This window comes from Lithobates pipiens, unplaced genomic scaffold (assembly GCF_037356315.1).
Source record: "Lithobates pipiens isolate NorthernLeopardFrog02 unplaced genomic scaffold, aLitPip1_a1.2 Scaffold_126, whole genome shotgun sequence".
NCBI lineage: Eukaryota > Metazoa > Chordata > Amphibia > Anura > Ranidae > Lithobates > Lithobates pipiens.
Genome location: NW_027507714.1, coordinates 1,287,598 through 1,313,876, shown reverse-complemented (window position 1 = coordinate 1,313,876; position 26,279 = coordinate 1,287,598). Strand labels below are relative to the sequence as shown.

General features: G+C 47.4%; 1 protein-coding gene across 1 annotated transcript in view; it reads right to left on the bottom strand.

Annotated features, from left to right (window-relative positions):
* The window catches only part of RECQL4 (RecQ like helicase 4), a gene marked incomplete at its 5' end in the record, with an annotated part of 87,525 nt that overhangs the window by 18,746 nt on the left and 42,500 nt on the right, over nt 1-26,279 (bottom strand). The window contains 5 exon segments of the mRNA XM_077474750.1: nt 2,245-2,374; nt 5,239-5,413; nt 20,006-20,143; nt 23,536-23,813; nt 23,901-24,084. Coding sequence (XP_077330876.1) covers nt 2,245-2,374; nt 5,239-5,413; nt 20,006-20,143; nt 23,536-23,813; nt 23,901-24,084 — 905 coding nt within the window.

Here is a 26,279-nt window from a genome sequence, read left to right as displayed (position 1 = left end):
AATGCGAGTGACCTTCTTCCGCCAGATTAAGTCTCGAAACTGTGAGTCTATGCACAGGAACCATTTTCATGGAATCCATATTGGGTAATTATTATAAAAAATGTATAAGAGCTGAGGGGCCCACACAATTTTTATTAAATTAATTCTTCCCACTACCGAAAGCGGCAGTTTACACCAAACAGATCATTTCTTTTGAAATTTGGACAATATCGGTGTGAAGGAATCCAATGTACATAATGATAATCAGAAAATGTCTATGTGCTTATGTGTATACATGTTCCCATGCTCCTTACTTATTATGTAGTATACAGATTGACTCTTAAAGATGGCGTCCACCCCCTACATCCCCCGCGTTAGAAGAATGCATTCTGAGATAACAGAACCAGCTTCAACCAAACTTCAAGTTTCTCCATTTCTCTTGTATTTCAACCAATGAGATGTACCAATTAGACTGACATAGTAATGACGTATCTTTCTGTATAAAATATCAACACCGCCCACCAATAAATCAGAAGTGTAAGAAGTAACCAATCTGAACGTTTCTCAGAGAGTGTTTACTTCTAATGTGCTGCACATTTATACTTTTTAAATTAGAAACAGCAGCAGATAAGAACTACAATCTAGTTCAAGGCTATCTATTTCATCAGTAGTAGGTTCAAGCGAATATACTCCAGTGGCTCCGGTGAGATCTGTATTCCCAAGTTCTTAAATGTTCCGTCTACTTCCACTGCCCGTGCACACTCTGGCAAACGGGCAAGGAAGCAGGTCGAGTGGCATCAGGACTGATTTGTCCCAATTTATCGAAAATCCAGACAACTTTATGAATGACGGCTTGAAATGACCCCATCGTGTCACCCAGATACAGTAGAGTGTCATCTGCGTACATAGACACAACCTCCGAGTTTTGTCCCCTCCTAAATCCCACCATCTCCAGTGACCTTCTGATATGGGCAGCTAAAGGTTCCAAAAGGCAAAAAGCAGGGGCCACAAGGGACACCCCCACTTAGTGCCCCAATGAAGCTCAAATGGTCCCGACAGCTCGCCATTTACTCCAATACGAGATGATGGGGTTGCATAGAATACCTTAATCCACTGAATAAAAGGGTTACCCACACCAAAACGCTCCAAGACCTCCCATAGATAGGCCCATTCCACCCCATCGAAGGCCTTGGCTGCATCCAATGAGAATAGTGCTCTGTTGCCCGAATTGTTTACCGGTACTTGTAAATTTAGGAAAAGACGTCTAAGGTTCTGGGCTGTGGACCGGGCTGGTATGAAGCCACATTGGTCCCTGTGAACTAGCTTTGAATAACTGGTCGACAATCTCAATGCCAGCACCTTGGCCAGTACTTTGACGTCCGATGTCAGCAAGGAGATGGGACAATACGAGTCGGGCAGTGAGAAATCTTTGCCTGGTTTCAACAAGACAATAATAATTGCCTCCTTCATTGAATGCAGCAACCTCCCCGACTCCAGAGCCCCACTGTCAGCATAGTAGGTAGCAATTGTTCGAGTATCTACCATATACCTCAGACGGAAGTGCGTCCTAACCCGGTGATTTCCCATTAAGAGCCAACTTCAGGGCCAGGCGGAGTTCCTCCTCTGTGATCGGGTCATTCAATACCTTTCTATCCTGCTCTGATAGACATGGCAATGCACACATCGTCTAAGAAATTGGTTATTTCACTCTCGCCAGGCTGTACCATCGTGGAATATAGTATAGAACGTACGAAACGCCTGTAATATTTCTTGTGTTGGAGGTCCAAAGGCCTCCCTGCGACTCCTGCATTTTACTGACTATGTATAAGCATTGGCAGCATGTGTCCCGTGTTTTCCTCCCTCCTCAGAGCGCTTTTCGTGTAAAAAGAATCTCAGCCAGTTGAAGTGCTGCCAGCCATGCCCTCCTCTGCGTCACCCGCCAGATTATTATACTTTTCTATTTTCTTGGACAAGCACTATATCATTGATTACCAAATTTCTTGTCTGGACTACTTTATATATTTTGGAGTCTAGTTCCGCCCCCCTTACAAGCACATGACGGCACACACCATCTTTGTCATAATAAAATCCTTTATAAAAAGGTTAGATTTTAATCCAGTGGCTATTGGAGATCCTAATTACGTGTGCACTCCACACACCGCGGCCGTCCACAGTCATTCCTTCAGCCTACGACATCATTATTAACCTTCTATTCACTATTGTCAAAAGAAGAGATGAAGATCCAATAGGAGGACACAACTCTACCTGTGTGCAAGGCTCCGCAGCTGCTGAGGGCCACTATAGCATGTCACCCTGCAGACCGATAAGGTGGGGTGCAGCAGCTCCAACCACTGAGAAGAATGGAGCTCCAGATAGCAGAGAAGAGTCTCAATACCTGAAGAATGATAGAGAAGGCAGAGAATGATTACCTGCAAGATAACTGACCCTGACCACTACTATCTGAGAAATGCACCCAACCCCCGAAAATATCGTTATTGATGGGATATAGACCCAATATGTACAGTATGAGGATACCATTATTGATGGGATATAGACCCAATATCTATAGTATGAGGATACCATTATTGATGGGATATAGACCCAATATATACAGTATGAGGATACCATTATTGATGGGATATAGACCCAATATATACAGTATGAGGATACCATTATTGATGGGATATAGACCCAATATCTATAGTAAGAGGATACCATTATTGATGGGATATAGACCCAATATCTGGAGTATGAGGATACCATTATTGATGGGATATAGACCCAATATCTAATGTATGAGGATACCATTATTGATGGGATATAGACCCAATATCTATAGTATGAGGATACCATTATTGATGGGATATAGACCCAATATCTAATGTATGAGGATACCATTATTGATGGGATATAGACCCAATATATACAGTATGAGGATATCATTATTGATGGGATATAGACCCAATATATACAGTATGAGGATATCATTATTGATGGGATATAGACCCAATATCTACAGTATGAGGATATCATTATTGATAGGATACAGATCCCAATATCTGGAGTATGGGGATACCATTATTGATGGGATATAGACCCAATATCTGGAGTATGAGGATACCATTATTGATGGGATATAGACCCAATATCTGGAGTATGAGGATACCATTATTGATGGGATATAGACCCAATATCTGGAGTACGAGGATACCATTATTGATGGGATATAGACCCAATATCTGGAGTATGAGGATACCATTATTGATGGGATATAGACCCAATATCTACAGTATGAGGATACCATTATTGATGGGATATAGACCCAATATCTACAGTATGAGGATACCATTATTGATGGGATATAGATCCAATATATACAGTATGAGAATACCATTATTGATGGGATATAGACCCCAATATCTATAGTATGAGGATACCATTATTGATGGGATATAGACCCAATATGTATAGTATGAGGATACCATTATTGATGGGATATAGACCCAATATCTGGAGTATGAGGATACCATTATTGATGGGATATAGACCCAATATATACAGTATGAGAATACCATTATTGATGGGATATAGACCCCAATATCGAAAGTATGAGGATACCATTATTGATGGGATATAGACCCAATATCTATAGTATGAGGATACCATTATTGATGGGATATAGACCCCAGTATCTGGAGTATGAGGATACCATTATTGATGGGATATAGACCCAATATCTGGAGTATGAGGATACCATTATTGATGGGATATAGACCCAATATCTGGAGTATGAGGATACCATTATTGATGGGATATAGACCCAATATATACAGTATGAGGATACCATTATTGATGGGATATAGATCCAATATATACAGTATGAGAATACCATTATTGATGGGATATAGACCCCAATATCTATAGTATGAGGATACCATTATTGATGGGATATAGACCCAATATCTGGAGTATGAGGATACCATTATTGATGGGATATAGACCCAATATCTACAGTATGAGGATACCATTATTGATGGGATATAGACCCAATATCTATAGTATGAGGATACCATTATTGATGGGATATAGACCCAATATCTATAGTATGAGGATACCATTATTGATGGGATATAGACCCAATATCTATAGTATGAGGATACCATTATTGATGGGATATAGACCCAATATCTGGAGTATGAGGATACCATTATTGATGGGATATAGACCCAATATATACAGTATGAGAATACCATTATTGATGGGATATAGACCCCAATATCGAAAGTATGAGGATACCATTATTGATGGGATATAGACCCAATATCTATAGTATGAGGATACCATTATTGATGGGATATAGACCCAATATCTACAGTATGAGGATACCATTATTGATGGGATATAGACCCAATATCTATAGTATGAGGATACCATTATTGATGGGATATAGACCCAATATCTGGAGTATGAGGATACCATTATTGATGGGATATAGACCCAATATATACAGTATGAGAATACCATTATTGATGGGATATAGACCCCAATATCTATAGTATGAGGATACCATTATTGATGGGATATAGACCCAATATCTGGAGTATGAGGATACCATTATTGATGGGATATAGACCCAATATATACAGTATGAGAATACCATTATTGATGGGATATAGACCCCAATATCGAAAGTATGAGGATACCATTATTGATGGGATATAGACCCAATATCTATAGTATGAGGATACCATTACTGATGGGATATAGACCCAATATCTATAGTATGAGGATACCATTATTAATGGGATATAGACCCAATATCTGGAGTACGAGGATACAACTATTGAGAGATATAAACACCCAAGAAAGGTTTTTTAGTATAAATGTACATTCAATAGTGCAGTACTGACATGCCACACCCCTCTTGATGCTCCACCCACTTTCTAGTGATGCCACAGCTGGACCTGAAGTGTTAGAACTCCTCCCAATTTCCCCCCAATAATAATTTTTTGTGTGGACATGGTGTGTAAAATGTGGTCCAGCATCTCCAGTTAGCAGACACCAGTTACAGTGCAGATTTTCCGGTCTCAGAGATGGAAGTACTTTCTGCAGAGAGCCGATTTCCCGATATGTGGTGGGCAGTGAATCATCACCTTTGGACTTCACACATTGGTGGTTGTACCATTTATTTTGGACTTGGATTAATTTGCTGGTAAGAAAGAAGAAGAATGGAGCCAGAAGATGCTGTAAGGAGCTCACCTTCCTCCCGGACATCCAGCGCCTGCACCGTCTCCTCTATAGGAAGAACACGCTCGTGTCTATGGCACGCTCGCTCCACCGCTTTCTCCACAGATGGAGACATTTTCCCGACCTCTTCCTGACCATCACATTGTGCCAGAAAATCCAACATTTCATCATCGTTCAGCTCACAGCCCTGCAGGCCAGAAGATGGGGAGGAGAAGGAGGACACCAGTTATGAAGCCGAAGATACCATACAAAAGGTCTAGATATCATGTTGTACTGAAGGTGGTTTTGTTGTGATAACGCAGAAAGTGATACACAGATATATTAGTACTATAGGAGAGAAAATTCTGCACTCAATAGCAGTAATCACTTGATGAGCTGAACGATATCAGTAGCAATAAGAAAAGATAAGATTGCGCTATGGACAAATTTACCTGTTCGCTAGACAAGTTTAAATAAGTTTAAATGTTAAAATGACTACAATAAAGTGAACTGTGAGGGGTTAAAGCTGCCTGTGCTTGAAACCTATCCCTCAAGATGGGAATAGACTAGAAATCTGAAAAGTAAATTGAGCTTTGGCGCTAAAACCTAAATGGTGTACTAAAAATGCTAATACTCTGCAAATTACATGAAATGAAGCCCAATGTGGGAATTTCACATATACACTATATACGTGATATTAAAAATATATGTGAATGAAAATGTGTATCCGTTATCTTACAAAACAACCATGCACAAGTGTGGTAAAAAATACAACTAATCTATCACAACTAAAAATATAGGTGCTTTGGTAAAAAGTGCTTTTGCTTACATATATGAGCCAATACTTATACTCTAAAAAGTGACAATCAAAAAGGCATTGTGAAAATACCAAGTGAAAACATCAAAAAGATCATGTAATGTCCAATCCAAAATTTATTATAATGTCCAACTAAAAATATTTGTTCAAAGTCGCATCATCTAGTTGTTGAAAAAACGCATAAGACTTTTATCAGATAGGAAGGTGAAGCAAGGTGACTGGTGTAAAAAAGGTTAAATTCCTCTCCGGTGCGCCACTCTGTGTTAGAGAAAAAATGTATATATGCGCTCACCAGACATTAAACCCTCAATGGGTTAACCAAGCAGTCACAGTATGAGCCACTGTGCAGCTTTCTCAGGGCTCTGCCACCGCTGTGCTGTGGGGATATTTTGCACTCTTCCTTCCGTGAATGGTCCGTTTAGCGTTTGTACATGAAGGGAAACAGAAGTACAACCATGGTGCAATATTGTTGTGTAAACGTACTATGTTTATTAAAATCAGTTTACTCACAAATTCCAAAAAGACAGATCGCTATAAAATATGTTGCGCCGGCGTTACTGCTTGAATAGCAGTGTAAGGTGCACGTCCTGTCTTTTTGGAATTTGTGAGTAAACTGATTTTAATAAACATAGTACGTTTACACAACAATATTGCACCATGGTTGTACTTCTGTTTCCCTTCATGTACAAACGCTAAACGGACCATTCACGGAAGGAAGAGTGCAAAATATCCCCACAGCACAGCGGTGGCAGAGCCCTGAGAAAGCTGCACAGTGGCTCATACTGTGACTGCTTGGTTAACCCATTGAGGGTTTAATGTCTGGTGAGCGCATATATACATTTTTTCTCTAACACAGAGTGGCGCACCGGAGAGGAATTTAACCTTTTTTACACCAGTCACCTTGCTTCACCTTCCTATCTGATAAAAGTCTTATGCGTTTTTTCAACAACTAGATGATGCGACTTTGAACAAATATTTTTAGTTGGACATTATAATATATTTTGGATTGGACATTACATGATCTTTTTGATGTTTTCACTTGGTATTTTCACAATGCCTTTTTGATTGTCACTTTTTAGAGTATAAGTATTGGCTCATATATGTAAGCAAAAGCACTTTTTACCAAAGCACCTATATTTTTAGTTGTGAACGATATCAGTACTTAGAGAAGTTGTGATCATGATTAACCTCTGCGCAACAAGCTGACGCCCCCCCCCCCCCGCCCCTCCAACCCCATCCTCATGTATACAGAGCACCAATCAAGCTTGGACAATGGGGGCAATGATGCCATAGCCTGAGAAGGGTCTTTGCTGGCAAGAAAGCAGCAACACGACACACACACAGGTAGGAGACAATGAACCGCTGGGTAAGGTCACAGGTAGCAGACAATGAACCGTTGGGTAAGGTCACAGGTAGCAGACAATGAACCGTTGGGTAAGGTCACAGGTAGCAGACAATGAACCGTTGGGTAAGGTCACAGGTAGCAGACAATGAACCGTTGGGTAAGGTCACGTCACACACAGGTAGCAGACAATGAACAGTTGGGTAAGGTCACAGGTAGCAGACAATGAACCGTTGGGTAAGGTCACGTAAAAACACAGGTAGCAGACAATAAACCGTTGGGTAAGGTCACAGGCAGCAGACAATGAACAGTTGGATAAGGTCACAACACACACAGGTAGCAGACAATGAACCGTTGGGTAAGGTCACCGGTAGCTGATAATGAACCGTTGGGTAAGGTCACAGGTAGCTGACAATGAACCGTTGGGTAAGGTCACAGGTAGCTGACAATGAACCGTTGGATAAGGTCACAGGTAGCTGACAATGAACCGTTGGATAAGGTCACAGGTAGCTGACAATGAACCGTTGGATAAGGTCACAACACACACAGGTAGCAGACAATGAACCGTTGGGTAAGGTCACATCACACAGGTAGCAGACAATGAACCGTTGGGTAAGGTCACATCACACAGGTAGCAGACAATGAACCATTGGGTAAGGTCACAGGTAGCTGACAATGAACCGTTGGGTAAGGTCACAGGTAGCTGACAATGAACCGTTGGGTAAGGTCACAGGTAGCTGACAATGAACCGTTGGGTAAGGTCACAGGTAGCTGACAATGAACCGTTGGGTAAGGTCACAGGTAGCTGACAATGAACCGTTGGGTAAGGTCACAGGTAGCTGACAATGAACCGTTGGATAAGGTCACAGGTAGCTGACAATGAACCGTTGGATAAGGTCACAGGTAGCTGACAATGAACCGTTGGGTAAGGTCACAGGTAGCTGACAATGAACCGTTGGGTAAGGTCACAGGTAGCTGACAATGAACCGTTGGATAAGGTCACAGGTAGCGGACAATGAACCGTTGGATAAGGTCACAACACACACAGGTAGCAGACAATGAACCGTTGGGTAAGGTCACAGGTAGCTGACAATGAACCGTTGGGTAAGGTCACAGGTAGCTGACAATGAACCGTTGGATAAGGTCACAGGTAGCGGACAATGAACCGTTGGATAAGGTCACAACACACACAGGTAGCAGACAATGAACCGTTGGGTAAGGTCACATCACACAGGTAGCAGACAATGAACCATTGGGTAAGGTCACAGGTAGCAGACAATGAACCGTTGGGTAAGGTGACGACACACACAGGTAGCAGACAATGAACCATTGGGTAAGGTCACAGGTAGCTGACAATGAACCGTTGGGTAAGGTCACAGGTAGCTGACAATGAACCGTTGGATAAGGTCACAGGTAGCTGACAATGAACCGTTGGATAAGGTCACAACACACACAGGTAGCAGACAATGAACCGTTGGGTAAGGTCACATCACACAGGTAGCAGACAATGAACCATTGGGTAAGGTCACAGGTAGCAGACAATGAACCGTTGGGTAAGGTGACGACACACACAGGTAGCAGACAATGAACCATTGGGTAAGGTCACAGGTAGCTGACAATGAACCGTTGGGTAAGGTCACAGGTAGCTGACAATGAACCGTTGGGTAAGGTCACAGGTAGCTGACAATGAACCGTTGGGTAAGGTCACAGGTAGCTGACAATGAACCGTTGGGTAAGGTCACAGGTAGCTGACAATGAACCGTTGGATAAGGTCACAGGTAGCGGACAATGAACAGTTGGGTAAGGTCACGTAACACACAGGTAGCGGACAATGAACCGTTGGGTAAGGTCACATCACACACAGGTAGCAGACAATGAACCGTTGGCTAAGGTCACAGGTAGCTGACAATGAACCGTTGGGTAAGGTCAAGTAACACACAGGTAGCTGATAATGAACCGTTGGGTAAGGTCACAGGTAGCAGACAATGAACCGTTGGGTAAGGTCACAGGTAGCGGACAATGAACAGTTGGGTAAGGTCACGTAACACACAGGTAGCGGACAATGAACCGTTGGGTAAGGTCACATCACACACAGGTAGCAGACAATGAACCGTTGGGTAAGGTCACAGGTAGCTGACAATGAACCGTTGGGTAAGGTCACAGGTAGCGGACAATGAACCGTTGGGTAAAGGTCACAGGTAGCGGACAATGAACCGTTGGGTAAGGTCACAGGTAGCAGACAATGAACCGTTGGGTAAGGTCACAGGTAGCGGACAATGAACCGCTGGGTAAGGTCACAGGTAGCGGACAATGAACCGTTGGGTAAGGTCACAGGTAGCGGACAATGAACCATTGGGTAAGGTCACAGGTAGCAGACAATGAACCATTGAGTAAGGTCACAGGTAGCAGACAATGAACCGTTGGGTAAGGTCACAGGTAGCAGACAATGAACCGTTGGGTAAGGTCACAGGTAGCAGACAATGAACCATTGAGTAAGGTCACAGGTAGCAGACAATGAACCGTTGGGTAAGGTCACATCACACACACAGGTAGCAGACAATGAACCTTTGGGTAAGGTCACAGGTAGCGGACAATGAACCGTTGGGTAAGGTCACAGGTAGCAGACAATGAACCATTGGGTAAGGTCACAGGTAGCGGACAATGAACCGTTGGGTAAGGTCACAGGTAGCGGACAATGAACCATTGGGTAAGGTCACAGGTAGCAGACAATGAACCGTTGGGTAAGGTCACAGGTAGCGGACAATGAACCATTGGGTAAGGTCACAGGTAGCAGACAATGAACCGTTGGGTAAGGTCACAGGTAGCAGACAATGAACCGTTGGGTAAGGTCACAGGTAGCAGACAATGAACCGTTGGGTAAGGTCACAGGTAGCAGACAATGAACCGTTGGGTAAGGTCACAGGTAGCAGACAATGAACACCGTCTCCTCTATAGGAAGAACACGCTCGTGTCTATGGCACGCTCGCTCCACCGCTTTCTCCACAGATGGAGACATTTTCCCGACCTCTTCCTGACCATCACATTGTGCCAGAAAATCCAACATTTCATCATCGTTCAGCTCACAGCCCTGCAGGCCAGAAGATGGGGAGGAGAAGGAGGACACCAGTTATGGAGCCGAAGATACCATACAAAGGTCTAGATGTCATGTTGTACTGAAGGTGGTTTTGTTGTGATAACGCAGAAAGTGATACACAGATATATTAGTACTATAGGAGAGAAAATTCTGCACTCAATAGCAGTAATCACTTGATGAGCTGAACGATATCAGTACTTAGAGAAGTTGTGATCATGATTAACCTCTGCACAAGAAGCTGACGCCCCCCCCCCCCCCCCCCGCCCCCCCAACCCCATCCTCATGTATACAGAGCACCAATCAAGCTTGGACAATGGGGGCAATGATGCCATAGCCTGAGAAGGGTCTTTGCTGGCAAGAAAGCAGCAACACGACACACACACGTAGCAGACAATGAACCGTTGGGTAAGGTCACAGGTAGCAGACAATGAACCGTTGGGTAAGGTCACGTCACACACAGGTAGCAGACAATGAACCATTGGGTAAGGTCACGTCACACACAGGTAGCAGACAATGAACACTTGGGTAAGGTCACGTAAAAACACAGGTAGCAGACAATAAACCGTTGGGTAAGGTCACAGGCAGCAGACAATGAACAGTTGGATAAGGTCACAACACACACAGGTAGCAGACAATGAACCGTTGGGTAAGGTCACCGGTAGCTGATAATGAACTGTTGGGTAAGGTCACAGGTAGCTGACAATGAACCGTTGGGTAAGGTCACAGGTAGCTGACAATGAACCGTTGGATAAGGTCACAGGTAGCTGACAATGAACCGTTGGATAAGGTCACAACACACACAGGTAGCAGACAATGAACCGTTGGGTAAGGTCACATCACACAGGTAGCAGACAATGAACCATTGGGTAAGGTCACAGGTAGCAGACAATGAACCGTTGGGTAAGGTGACGACACACACAGGTAGCAGACAATGAACCATTGGGTAAGGTGACAGGTAGCAGACAATGAACCGTTGGGTAAGGTCACTGGTAGCAGACAATGAACCGTTGGGTAAGGTCACTGGTAGCTGACAATGAACCGTTGGGTAAGGTCACTGGTAGCTGACAATGAACCGTTGGGTAAGGTCACTGGTAGCTGACAATGAACCGTTGGCTAAGGTCACCGGTAGCAGACAATGAACCGTTGGGTAAGGTCACTGGTAGCAGACAATGAACCGTTGGGTAAGGTCACTGGTAGCTGACAATGAACCGTTGGGTAAGGTCACTGGTAGCTGACAATGAACCGTTGGGTAAGGTCACAGGTAGCTGACAATGAACCGTTGGGTAAGGTCACCGGTAGCAGACAATGAACCGTTGGGTAAGGTCACAGGTAGCGGACAATGAACAGTTGGGTAAGGTCACGTAACACACAGGTAGCGGACAATGAACCGTTGGGTAAGGTCACATCACACACAGGTAGCAGACAATGAACCGTTGGGTAAGGTCACATCACACACAGGTAGCAGACAATGAACCGTTGGGTAAGGTCACAGGTAGCTGACAATGAACCGTTGGGTAAGGTCAAGTAACACACAGGTAGCTGACAATGAACCGCTGGGTAAGGTCACAGGTAGCGGACAATGAACCGTTGGGTAAGGTCACAGGTAGCGGACAATGAACCGTTGGGTAAGGTCACAGGTAGCAGACAATGAACCGTTGGGTAAGGTCACATCACACACACAGGTAGCAGACAATGAACCGTTGGGTAAGGTCACAGGTAGCGGACAATGAACCATTGAGTAAGGTCACAGGTAGCAGACAATGAACCGTTGGGTAAGGTCACAGGTAGCAGACAATGAACCATTGGGTAAGGTCACAGGTAGCAGACAATGAACCGTTGGGTAAGGTCACAGGTAGCTGACAATGAACCGTTGGGTAAGGTCACAGGTAGCAGACAATGAACCATTGGGTAAGGTCACCGGTAGCAGACAATGAACCATTGGGTAAAGGTCACAGGTAGCGGACAATGAACCGTTGGGTAAGGTCACAGGTAGCAGACAATGAACCGTTGGGTAAGGTCACAGGTAGCAGACAATGAACTGTTGGGTAAGGTCACAGGTAGCAGACAATGAACCGTTGGGTAAGGTCACCGGTAGCAGACAATGAACCGTTGGGTAAGGTCACAGGTAGCAGACAATGAACCGTTGGGTAAGGTCACAGGTAGCAGACAATGAACTGTTGGGTAAGGTCACAGGTAGCAGACAATGAACCATTGAGTAAGGTCACAGGTAGCAGACAATGAACCGTTGGGTAAGGTCACAGGTAGCAGACAATGAACCGTTGGGTAAGGTCACAGGTAGCAGACAATGAACCATTGGGTAAGGTCACAGGTAGCAGACAATGAACCGTTGGGTAAGGTCACAGGTAGCAGACAATGAACCATTGGGTAAGGTCACAGGTAGCGGACAATGAACCGTTGGGTAAGGTCACAGGTAGCGGACAATGAACCGTTGGGTAAGGTCACATCACACAGGTAGCAGACAATGAACCGTTGGGTAAGGTCACAGGTAGCAGACAATGAACCGTTGGGTAAGGTGACGACACACACAGGTAGCAGACAATGAACCATTGGGTAAGGTCACAGGTAGCAGACAATGAACCGTTGGGTAAGGTCACTGGTAGCAGACAATGAACCGTTGGGTAAGGTCACTGGTAGCTGACAATGAACCGTTGGGTAAGGTCACTGGTAGCCGACAATGAACCGTTGGGTAAGGTCACAGGTAGCTGACAATGAACCGTTGGGTAAGGTCACCGGTAGCAGACAATGAACCGTTGGGTAAGGTCACCGGTAGCAGACAATGAACCGTTGGGTAAGGTCACGTAACACACAGGTAGCGGACAATGAACCGTTGGGTAAGGTCACATCACACACAGGTAGCAGACAATGAACCGTTGGGTAAGGTCACATCACACACAGGTAGCAGACAATGAACCGTTGGGTAAGGTCACAGGTAGCTGACAATGAACCGTTGGGTAAGGTCAAGTAACACACAGGTAGCTGACAATGAACCGCTGGGTAAGGTCACAGGTAGCGGACAATGAACCGTTGGGTAAGGTCACAGGTAGCGGACAATGAACCGTTGGGTAAGGTCACAGGTAGCAGACAATGAACCGTTGGGTAAGGTCACAGGTAGCAGACAATGAACCGTTGGGTAAGGTCACAGGTAGCAGACAATGAACCGTTGGGTAAGGTCACATCACACACACAGGTAGCAGACAATGAACCGTTGGGTAAGGTCACAGGTAGCGGACAATGAACCATTGAGTAAGGTCACAGGTAGCAGACAATGAACCGTTGGGTAAGGTCACAGGTAGCAGACAATGAACCATTGGGTAAGGTCACAGGTAGCAGACAATGAACCGTTGGGTAAGGTCACAGGTAGCAGACAATGAACTGTTGGGTAAGGTCACAGGTAGCAGACAATGAACTGTTGGGTAAGGTCACCGGTAGCAGACAATGAACCGTTGGGTAAGGTCACAGGTAGCAGACAATGAACTGTTGGGTAAGGTCACAGGTAGCAGACAATGAACCGTTGGGTAAGGTCACAGGTAGCAGACAATGAACCGTTGGGTAAGGTCACAGGTAGCTGACAATGAACCGTTGGGTAAGGTCACAGGTAGCAGACAATGAACCATTGGGTAAGGTCACCGGTAGCAGACAATGAACCATTGGGTAAAGGTCACAGGTAGCGGACAATGAACCGTTGGGTAAGGTCACAGGTAGCAGACAATGAACCGTTGGGTAAGGTCACAGGTAGCAGACAATGAACTGTTGGGTAAGGTCACAGGTAGCAGACAATGAACCGTTGGGTAAGGTCACCGGTAGCAGACAATGAACCGTTGGGTAAGGTCACAGGTAGCAGACAATGAACTGTTGGGTAAGGTCACAGGTAGCAGACAATGAACCATTGAGTAAGGTCACAGGTAGCAGACAATGAACCGTTGGGTAAGGTCACAGGTAGCAGACAATGAACCGTTGGGTAAGGTCACAGGTAGCAGACAATGAACCATTGGGTAAGGTCACAGGTAGCAGACAATGAACCGTTGGGTAAGGTCACAGGTAGCAGACAATGAACCATTGGGTAAGGTCACAGGTAGCAGACAATGAACCATTGGGTAAGGTCACAGGTAGCGGACAATGAACCGTTGGGTAAGGTCACAGGTAGCGGACAATGAACCGTTGGGTAAGGTCACATCACACAGGTAGCAGACAATGAACCATTGGGTAAGGTCACAGGTAGCAGACAATGAACCGTTGGGTAAGGTGACGACACACACAGGTAGCAGACAATGAACCATTGGGTAAGGTCACAGGTAGCAGACAATGAACCGTTGGGTAAGGTCACTGGTAGCAGACAATGAACCGTTGGGTAAGGTCACTGGTAGCTGACAATGAACCGTTGGGTAAGGTCACTGGTAGCTGACAATGAACCGTTGGGTAAGGTCACAGGTAGCTGACAATGAACCGTTGGGTAAGGTCACCGGTAGCAGACAATGAACCGTTGGGTAAGGTCACTGGTAGCTGACAATGAACCGTTGGGTAAGGTCACTGGTAGCTGACAATGAACCGTTGGGTAAGGTCACAGGTAGCTGACAATGAACCGTTGGGTAAGGTCACCGGTAGCAGACAATGAACCGTTGGGTAAGGTCACAGGTAGCGGACAATGAACAGTTGGGTAAGGTCACGTAACACACAGGTAGCGGACAATGAACCGTTGGGTAAGGTCACATCACACACAGGTAGCAGACAATGAACCGTTGGGTAAGGTCACATCACACACAGGTAGCAGACAATGAACCGTTGGGTAAGGTCACAGGTAGCTGACAATGAACCGTTGGGTAAGGTCAAGTAACACACAGGTAGCTGACAATGAACCGCTGGGTAAGGTCACAGGTAGCGGACAATGAACCGTTGGGTAAGGTCACAGGTAGCAGACAATGAACCGTTGGGTAAGGTCACAGGTAGCAGACAATGAACCGTTGGGTAAGGTCACAGGTAGCAGACAATGAACCGTTGGGTAAGGTCACAGGTAGCAGACAATGAACTGTTGGGTAAGGTCACAGGTAGCAGACAATGAACCGTTGGGTAAGGTCACCGGTAGCAGACAATGAACCGTTGGGTAAGGTCACAGGTAGCAGACAATGAACCGTTGGGTAAGGTCACAGGTAGCAGACAATGAACTGTTGGGTAAGGTCACAGGTAGCAGACAATGAACCATTGAGTAAGGTCACAGGTAGCAGACAATGAACCGTTGGGTAAGGTCACAGGTAGCAGACAATGAACCGTTGGGTAAGGTCACAGGTAGCAGACAATGAACCATTGGGTAAGGTCACAGGTAGCAGACAATGAACCGTTGGGTAAGGTCACAGGTAGCAGACAATGAACCATTGGGTAAGGTCACAGGTAGCGGACAATGAACCGTTGGGTAAGGTCACAGGTAGCGGACAATGAACCGTTGGGTAAGGTCACATCACACAGGTAGCAGACAATGAACCGTTGGGTAAGGTCACAGGTAGCAGACAATGAACCGTTGGGTAAGGTGACGACACACACAGGTAGCAGACAATGAACCATTGGGTAAGGTCACAGGTAGCAGACAATGAACCGTTGGGTAAGGTCACTGGTAGCAGACAATGAACCGTTGGGTAAGGTCACTGGTAGCTGACAATGAACCGTTGGGTAAGGTCACTGGTAGCCGACAATGAACCGTTGGGTAAGGTCACAGGTAGCTGACAATGAACCGTTGGGTAAGGTCACCGGTAGCAGACAATGAACCGTTGGGTAAGGTCACCGGTAGCAGACAATGAACCGTTGGGTAAGGTCACGTAACACACAGGTAGCGGACAATGAACCGTTGGGTAAGGTCACATCACACACAGGTAGCAGACAATGAACCGTTGGGTAAGGTCACATCACACACAGGTAGCAGACAATGAACCGTTGGGTAAGGTCACAGGTAGCTGACAATGAACCGTTGGGTAAGGTCAAGTAACACACAGGTAGCTGACAATGAACCGCTGGGTAAGGTCACAGGTAGCGGACAATGAACCGTTGGGTAAGGTCACAGGTAGCGGACAATGAACCGTTGGGTAAGGTCACAGGTAGCAGACAATGAACCGTTGGGTAAGGTCACAGGTAGCAGACAATGAACCGTTGGGTAAGGTCACAGGTAGCAGACAATGAACCGTTGGGTAAGGTCACATCACACACACAGGTAGCAGACAATGAACCGTTGGGTAAGGTCACAGGTAGCGGACAATGAACCATTGAGTAAGGTCACAGGTAGCAGACAATGAACCGTTGGGTAAGGTCACAGGTAGCAGACAATGAACCATTGGGTAAGGTCACAGGTAGCAGACAATGAACCGTTGGGTAAGGTCACAGGTAGCAGACAATGAACTGTTGGGTAAGGTCACAGGTAGCAGACAATGAACTGTTGGGTAAGGTCACCGGTAGCAGACAATGAACCGTTGGGTAAGGTCACAGGTAGCAGACAATGAACTGTTGGGTAAGGTCACAGGTAGCAGACAATGAACCGTTGGGTAAGGTCACAGGTAGCAGACAATGAACCGTTGGGTAAGGTCACAGGTAGCTGACAATGAACCGTTGGGTAAGGTCACAGGTAGCAGACAATGAACCATTGGGTAAGGTCACCGGTAGCAGACAATGAACCATTGGGTAAAGGTCACAGGTAGCGGACAATGAACCGTTGGGTAAGGTCACAGGTAGCAGACAATGAACCGTTGGGTAAGGTCACAGGTAGCAGACAATGAACTGTTGGGTAAGGTCACAGGTAGCAGACAATGAACCGTTGGGTAAGGTCACCGGTAGCAGACAATGAACCGTTGGGTAAGGTCACAGGTAGCAGACAATGAACTGTTGGGTAAGGTCACAGGTAGCAGACAATGAACCATTGAGTAAGGTCACAGGTAGCAGACAATGAACCGTTGGGTAAGGTCACAGGTAGCAGACAATGAACCGTTGGGTAAGGTCACAGGTAGCAGACAATGAACCATTGGGTAAGGTCACAGGTAGCAGACAATGAACCGTTGGGTAAGGTCACAGGTAGCAGACAATGAACCATTGGGTAAGGTCACAGGTAGCAGACAATGAACCATTGGGTAAGGTCACAGGTAGCGGACAATGAACCGTTGGGTAAGGTCACAGGTAGCGGACAATGAACCGTTGGGTAAGGTCACATCACACAGGTAGCAGACAATGAACCATTGGGTAAGGTCACAGGTAGCAGACAATGAACCGTTGGGTAAGGTGACGACACACACAGGTAGCAGACAATGAACCATTGGGTAAGGTCACAGGTAGCAGACAATGAACCGTTGGGTAAGGTCACTGGTAGCAGACAATGAACCGTTGGGTAAGGTCACTGGTAGCTGACAATGAACCGTTGGGTAAGGTCACTGGTAGCTGACAATGAACCGTTGGGTAAGGTCACAGGTAGCTGACAATGAACCGTTGGGTAAGGTCACCGGTAGCAGACAATGAACCGTTGGGTAAGGTCACTGGTAGCTGACAATGAACCGTTGGGTAAGGTCACTGGTAGCTGACAATGAACCGTTGGGTAAGGTCACAGGTAGCTGACAATGAACCGTTGGGTAAGGTCACCGGTAGCAGACAATGAACCGTTGGGTAAGGTCACAGGTAGCGGACAATGAACAGTTGGGTAAGGTCACGTAACACACAGGTAGCGGACAATGAACCGTTGGGTAAGGTCACATCACACACAGGTAGCAGACAATGAACCGTTGGGTAAGGTCACATCACACACAGGTAGCAGACAATGAACCGTTGGGTAAGGTCACAGGTAGCTGACAATGAACCGTTGGGTAAGGTCAAGTAACACACAGGTAGCTGACAATGAACCGCTGGGTAAGGTCACAGGTAGCGGACAATGAACCGTTGGGTAAGGTCACAGGTAGCGGACAATGAACCGTTGGGTAAGGTCACAGGTAGCAGACAATGAACCGTTGGGTAAGGTCACAGGTAGCAGACAATGAACCGTTGGGTAAGGTCACAGGTAGCAGACAATGAACCGTTGGGTAAGGTCACATCACACACACAGGTAGCAGACAATGAACCATTGGGTAAGGTCACAGGTAGCGGACAATGAACCGTTGGGTAAGGTCACAGGTAGCAGACAATGAACCATTGAGTAAGGTCACAGGTAGCAGACAATGAACCGTTGGGTAAGGTCACAGGTAGCAGACAATGAACCATTGGGTAAGGTCACAGGTAGCAGACAATGAACCGTTGGGTAAGGTCACAGGTAGCAGACAATGAACCGTTGGGTAAGGTCACAGGTAGCTGACAATGAACCGTTGGGTAAGGTCACAGGTAGCAGACAATGAACCATTGGGTAAAGGTCACAGGTAGCGGACAATGAACCGTTGGGTAAGGTCACAGGTAGCAGACAATGAACTGTTGGGTAAGGTCACAGGTAGCAGACAATGAACTGTTGGGTAAGGTCACAGGTAGCAGACAATGAACCGTTGGGTAAGGTCACAGGTAGCAGACAATGAACCATTGGGTAAGGTCACAGGTAGCAGACAATGAACCGTTGGGTAAGGTCACAGGTAGCAGACAATGAACCGTTGGGTAAGGTCACAGGTAGCAGACAATGAACCGTTGGGTAAGGTCACAGGTAGCAGACAATGAACCGTTGGGTAAGGTCACAGGTAGCGGACAATGAACCGTTGGGTAAGGTCACAGGTAGCTGACAATGAACCGTTGGGTAAGGTCACAGGTAGCAGACAATGAACTGTTGGGTAAGGTCACAGGTAGCAGACAATGAACTGTTGGGTAAGGTCACAGGTAGCAGACAATGAACTGTTGGGTAAGGTCACAGGTAGCAGACAATGAACCGTTGGGTAAGGTCACAGGTAGCGGACAATGAACCGTTGGGTAAGGTCACAGGTAGCTGACAATGAACCGTTGGGTAAGGTCACAGGTAGCAGACAATGAACTGTTGGGTAAGGTCACAGGTAGCAGACAATGAACCGTTGGGTAAGGTCACAGGTAGCAGACAATGAACCGTTGGGTAAGGTCACAGGTAGCTGACAATGAACCGTTGGGTAAGGTCACAGGTAGCAGACAATGAACTGTTGGGTAAGGTCACAGGTAGCAGACAATGAACCGTTGGGTAAGGTCTCATCTCATCATTAGGTGACAACAGTAAGATGAGAGCTGGCAAAAGGTGCACTTCTTGTGTCACCAACCCATGTAGCACCCTGCAGATGCAGGATAAGCAATGCTGGATTTTCCAAACCCCACAAGTAACAGGAGCCTCACAGAGGTCTAGTGGTCACCAACTGGGGCTTTTACTGCTGCCAATAGGGCTCCCTATAAAGGATTCCTGTACCCAATGTATACTGAGGACACTGGAAACGGAAATAGAGCAATAGAATCACACTGTCCCTCTCCTACAGGTCTGCGCCCACCAGGGTGGTGATCTATAAATGGGGCATTATATTTCACAGAATAAAAAGGTAAATTCAGCAAAAGGGAGAGAAACATGTTAGTCGGATCTCACCCTCCTCAGAGCTTCACGCTTCTTCTGGATGTCACGGCACTTGCACTTAGGAAAGACTCTCTGGACAAGTTTCTTCACCGTAATGTAATCCACGGAATCGGCGTGCACGTGTCTGCGCAACTCATCCAAATCCTGCGCCTGAAAGACACCAAAGAACAACTCAGATGATTTAGAAGTAAAAACTGCCATAGCAACCAATCAAGTGTAACCCTCAAGCCTTCTAGAAAGGTATCAGAAGTAATAGGAGGGGGAAGGGTTCATTCTGCCCAATAACCTGCCAAACCCCCATTAGCTGATGACCTTTGTGAGCCCGAGCAACCGCCACCCCACAATCAGTGCCCTGCGACGCGATATCTGATGGGCCTCCAACCCTTCTGAAGACAAGGACTTCTCCAGTCCTCCACTACAACAGGATATCTAATGCAGCCCTCAATATTTCCACTCGCCTGCTTTCATTTGGCAAGTGAAAATTAGCCGAGGGCGAGTGTGGAGCAGGACGGGCTGGGCAGACCGTTTCCTGGCTGATCGCTTCTGCCAGGAGAGCTGACTGGATCACCTACCGCGACACAGCTCGCCTATGAAACGCCAGCCGCTGTCAAACCAAATCCCACCTCCTGGACCAGCCTCTATGATAGACAGCACACTGGTCCAATGCCAGGCCAGGAGGCGGGACTTTGACATCGGCCGGCATTTCATCTCCAAGCTGTGTTACAGCAGGAGTTCCCCCGCTCTGCGTGATCCGACTGCCAATCCTCACGATTCCTCCCTGTGATCCTTGCTGCATTGATGGGCACTGATGAGGCTGCACCGATATGCTGCACTAATATTCATTATGTTAATATTTATTTTTTGAACTTAATTCTGCATAAAACATTTAGCAGGGTCATATCATGACAAAATGTACGAGGGTTTGTTTAGGGGTGGAATTAGGGGCAGGACAGGGTAGGAGTTGGGTGGGGCAACTGGTAGCGAATACCTGTTAAGACCTAGCTAGTAGCTCAGGACTTGAAATGTTGATGCCGCGTACACACGGTCGGACTTTCTGCCAGAAAAAGTCCAACGGAATCTTTTCATCGGATATTCCGATCATGTGTAGGGGCCTCAGCTGACTTTTTTTTTTTTTTTTTTTGAAAATTCTGATGGACCTAGAAATAGAACACGTTTTAAATATTTCCGACGGAACCAATCCCCATCGGGAAAACCGCTCATCTGTACGCTGTTCTGACGGACCAAAAACAACGCATGCTTTGAAGCAAGTACGAGATGCCAGCTATTGGCTACTCAACTTCCTTTTTCTAGTCCCGTCGTACGTCACCGTGTTCTAGACGGTCAGACTTTGGTGTGATCGTGTGTAGGCAAGACAGTTTCAGCAGAACTCAGTCGTGTGTACGAGGCATTAGCCCCAATCCAATGGACCAACAACCCTTCTGAAGACAATGAATCTTCCAGTCCTCCACTACAACATGGATACCTAATGGACTTCCAACTCTTCTGAAGACAATGAATTCTCCTGTCCTCCTCTGCAACGTGCCATCCGATGGACCTCCACCCCTTCTGAAGACAATGATATCTCTGATCCTTCACTAAAACGTGCCATCTGATGGACCTCCACCCCTTCTGAAGACAATGATATCTCTGATCCTTCACTAAAACGTGATATCTGATGGTCCTCCACCCCTTCTGAAGACAATTATATCTCTGATCCTTCACGAAAACGTGCCATCCGATGGACCTCCACCCCTTCTGAAGACAATGATATCTCTGATCCTTCACTAAAACGTGCCATCTGATGGACCTCCACCCCTTCTGAAGACAATGAACTCTCCTGTACCCCCCACTAAAACGTGACATCTGATGGACCTCCACCCCTTCTGAAGACAATGAATTCTCCTGTCCTCCTCTGCAACGTGCCATCCGATGGACTTCCAACTCTTCTGAAGACAATGAATTCTCCTGTCCTCCTCTGCAACGTGCCATCCGATGGACCTCCACCCTTTCTGAAGACAATGATATCTCTGATCCTTCACTAAAACGTGCCATCCGATGGACCTCCACCCCTTCTGAAGACAATGATATCTCTGATCCTTCACTAAAACGTGCCATCCGATGGACCTCCACCCCTTCTGAAGACAATGATATCTCTGATCCTTCACTAAAACGTGATATCTGATGGTCCTCCACCCCTTCTGAAGACAATTATATCTCTGATTCTTCACTAAAACGTGACATCTGATGGACCTCCACCCCTTCTGAAGACAATGATATCTCTGATCCTTCACTAAAAATGTGCCATCTGATGGACCTCCACCCCTTCTGAAGGCAATGATATCTCTGATCCTTCACTAAAACGTGCCATCTGATGGACCTCCACCCCTTCTGAAGACAATGACTTCTCCAGTCCCCGGCTGCTACAATGTGATATCTGATGGACCTCCACCCCTTCTGAAGACAATGATATCTCTGATCCTTCACTAAAACGTGCCATCTGATGGACCTCCACCCCTTCTGAAGACAATGATATCTCTGATCCTTCACTAAAACGTGATATCTGATGGACCTCCACCCCTTCTGAAGACAATGATATCTCTGATCCTTCACTAAAACGTGACATCTGATGGACCTCCACCCCTTCTGAAGACAATGATATCTCTGATCCTTCACTAAAACGTGATATCTGATGGACCTCCACCCCTTCTGAAGACAATGATATCTCTGATCCTTCACTAAAACGTGATATCTGATGGACCTCCACCCCTTCCGAAGACAATGATATCTCTGATTCCTCACTAAAACGTGCCATCTGATGGACCTCAAACCCTTCCAAAGACAATGATATCTCTGATCCTTCACTAAAACGTGACATCTGATGGACCTCAAACCCTTCCAAAGACAATGATATCTCTGATTCCTCACTAAAAACGTGACATCTGATGGTCCTCCACCCCTTCTGAAGACAATGACTTCTCCAGTCCCCGGCTGCTACGTGATATCTGATGGACCTCCACCCCTTCTGAAGACAATGAACTCTCCTGTCCCCCCCACTAAAACGTGCCATCTGATGGACTTCCACCCCTTCTGAAGACAATGATATCTCTGATCCTTCACTAAAACGTGACATCTGATGGACTTCCACCCCTTCTGAAGACAATGAACTCTCCTGTCCCCCCAACTAAAACGTGACATCTGATGGACCTCCACCCCTTCTGAAGACAAGGACTTCTCCAGTCCCCGGCTGCTACAATGTGATATCTGATGGATCTCCACCCCTTCTGAAGACAATGACTTCTCCAGTCCCCGGCTGCTACAATGTAATATCTGATGGATCTCCACCCCTTCTGAAGACAATGATATCTCTGATCCTTCACTACAAATTGACACCGAAAAGGACCTCCAACCCTACCGAAGACAATGAATTCTCCAGTCATAGCAATTGGTCAGTGCTTGAAATAGCAGCAGAGGCTCAGGAATGTCTGTAATGTAAAGGAGGCCTCATAGGAATCTTTGTATGCGTTTTGTATTGGAAGACTTACATTGGGGTCTAGGAAGAGGTGACAGTGGGCATCCTTGCCGTCTCGCCCAGCTCTGCCAATCTCCTGGACGTAGCTCTCAAAGTTTTTCGGCATATTGTAATGGATGATCCCTCTAACGTCAGATTTGTCCAGACCCATCCCAAATGCCACAGTAGCAACGACGATTCGAAGCTGACCGCTCATGAAGTTGTTCTGTACCCTCCGGCGCTCTGCAGCCGACAACCCTGCATGGTACGTATCCGCCATCCACTTCAGTGGGCGGCGAATCTTCTTTTTTGCTGCAGAAGAAGAAATTTTAATGTCCAAATGAGATTTCCTGGTTACCTCATATTAATGATGGTGACCAGAAACCATCTTATTCCTACCCAGCGCCTTCTTCCTGTCATACTTCACCGACTCGTCCTCCTCTGCTGTGCGACTCACTACCACCCCCTGCAGGCATGTACGAAGCATCGCTGCCAGGCGCTGTGTCTCCTCCCTTCGTGTGCAATAGATGATGACAGAATCCAGACAACCAAAACGGTCACCTTTTAGGAGTGTAACAAGAGCCTAAAAAATATAAATAAATAAAAAAGGAAAAAGCCAGATGAGGCGGGGGAGGGGACAGGAGGCCTGTGAGATGGGTAAAGGGAGAAAAGTCTGGGTGAGGTAGGAGGAGAGATAGGCATGAAGTGGGTAGATAGGAGGGAAGAGCAACAAGGCGAGGCAGGAGGAGGAACAACAAGGCGAGGCAGGAGGAGGAGGAGGAGGAGGAACAACAAGGCGAGGCAGGAGGAGGAGGAACAACAAGGCGAGGCAGGAGGAGGAGGAGGAGGAACAACAAGGCGAGGCAGGAGGAGGAGGAGGAGGAGGAGGAACAACAAGCGAGGCAGGAGGAGGAACAACAAGGCGAGGCAGGAGGAGGAACAACAAGGCGAGGCAGGAGGAGGAGGAGGAACAACAAGGCGAGGCAGGAGGAGGAACAACAAGGCGAGGCAGGAGGAGGAGGAGGAGGAGGAACAACAAGGCGAGGCAGGAGGAGGAGGAGGAACAACAAGGCGAGGCAGGAGGAGGAGGAACAACAAGGCGAGGCAGGAGGAGGAGGAACAACAAGGCGAGGCAGGAGGAGGAGGAGGAGGAGGAGGAACAACAAGCGAGGCAGGAGGAGGAACAACAAGGCGAGGCAGGAGGAGGAACAACAAGGCGAGGCAGGAGGAGGAACAACAAGGCGAGGCAGGAGGAGGAACAACAAGGCGAGGCAGGAGGAGGAGGAGGAACAACAAGGCGAGGCAGGAGGAGGAGGAGGAGGAGGAACAACAAGGCGAGGCAGGAGGAGGAGGAGGAGGAACAACAAGGCGAGGCAGGAGGAGGAACAACAAGGCGAGGCAGGAGGAGGAGGAGGAGGAGGAACAACAAGGCGAGGCAGGAGGAGGAGGAGGAGGAGGAGGAACAACAAGGCGAGGCAGGAGGAGGAGGAGGAGGAGGAGGAACAACAAGGCGAGGCAGGAGGAGGAACAACAAGGCGAGGCAGGAGGAGGAACAACAAGGCGAGGCAGGAGGAGGAACAACAAGGCGAGGCAGGAGGAGGAGGAGGAGGAACAACAAGGCGAGGCAGGAGGAGGAGGAGGAGGAACAACAAGCGAGGCAGGAGGAGGAGGAGGAACAACAAGGCGAGGCAGGAGGAGGAGGAACAACAAGGCGAGGCAGGAGGAGGAGGAGGAGGAGGAGGAACAACAAGGCGAGGCAGGAGGAGGAGGAGGAGGAGGAGGAACAACAAGCGAGGCAGGAGGAGGAACAACAAGGCGAGGCAGGAGGAGGAACAACAAGGCGAGGCAGGAGGAGGAACAACAAGGCGAGGCAGGAGGAGGAGGAGGAGGAGGAACAACAAGGCGAGGCAGGAGGAGGAGGAGGAGGAGGAGGAGGAACAACAAGGCGAGGCAGGAGGAGGAGGAGGAGGAACAACAAGGCGAGGCAGGAGGAGGAGGAGGAGGAGGAGGAACAACAAGGCGAGGCAGGAGGAGGAGGAACAACAAGGCGAGGCAGGAGGAGGAGGAGGAGGAGGAGGAACAACAAGGCGAGGCAGGAGGAGGAGGAGGAGGAGGAGGAACAACAAGGCGAGGCAGGAGGAGGAGGAGGAGGAGGAGGAACAACAAGCGAGGCAGGAGGAGGAACAACAAGGCGAGGCAGGAGGAGGAACAACAAGGCGAGGCAGGAGGAGGAACAACAAGGCGAGGCAGGAGGAGGAACAACAAGGCGAGGCAGGAGGAGGAGGAGGAGGAAGAGGAGGAACAACAAGGCGAGGCAGGAGGAGGAGGAAGAGGAGGAACAACAAGGCGAGGCAGGAGGAGGAGGAAGAGGAGGAACAACAAGGCGAGGCAGGAGGAGGAGGAAGAGGAGGAACAACAAGGCGAGGCAGGAGGAGGAAGAGGAGGAGGAGGAGGAACAACAACAAGGCGAGGCAGGAGGAGGAAGAGAGGAGGAGGAGGAGGAACAACAACAAGGCGAGGCAGGAGGAGGAAGAGGAGGAGGAGGAGGAACAACAACAAGGCGAGGCAGGAGGAGGAAGAGGAGGAGGAACAACAACAAGGCGAGGCAGGAGGAGGAGGAGGAGGAGGAACAACAAGGCGAGGCAGGAGGAGGAGGAGGAGGAGGAACAACAAGGCGAGGCAGGAGGAGGAGGAGGAGGAACAACAAGGCGAGGCAGGAGGAGGAACAACAAGGCGAGGCAGGAGGAGGAGGAGGAGGAGGAACAACAAGGCGAGGCA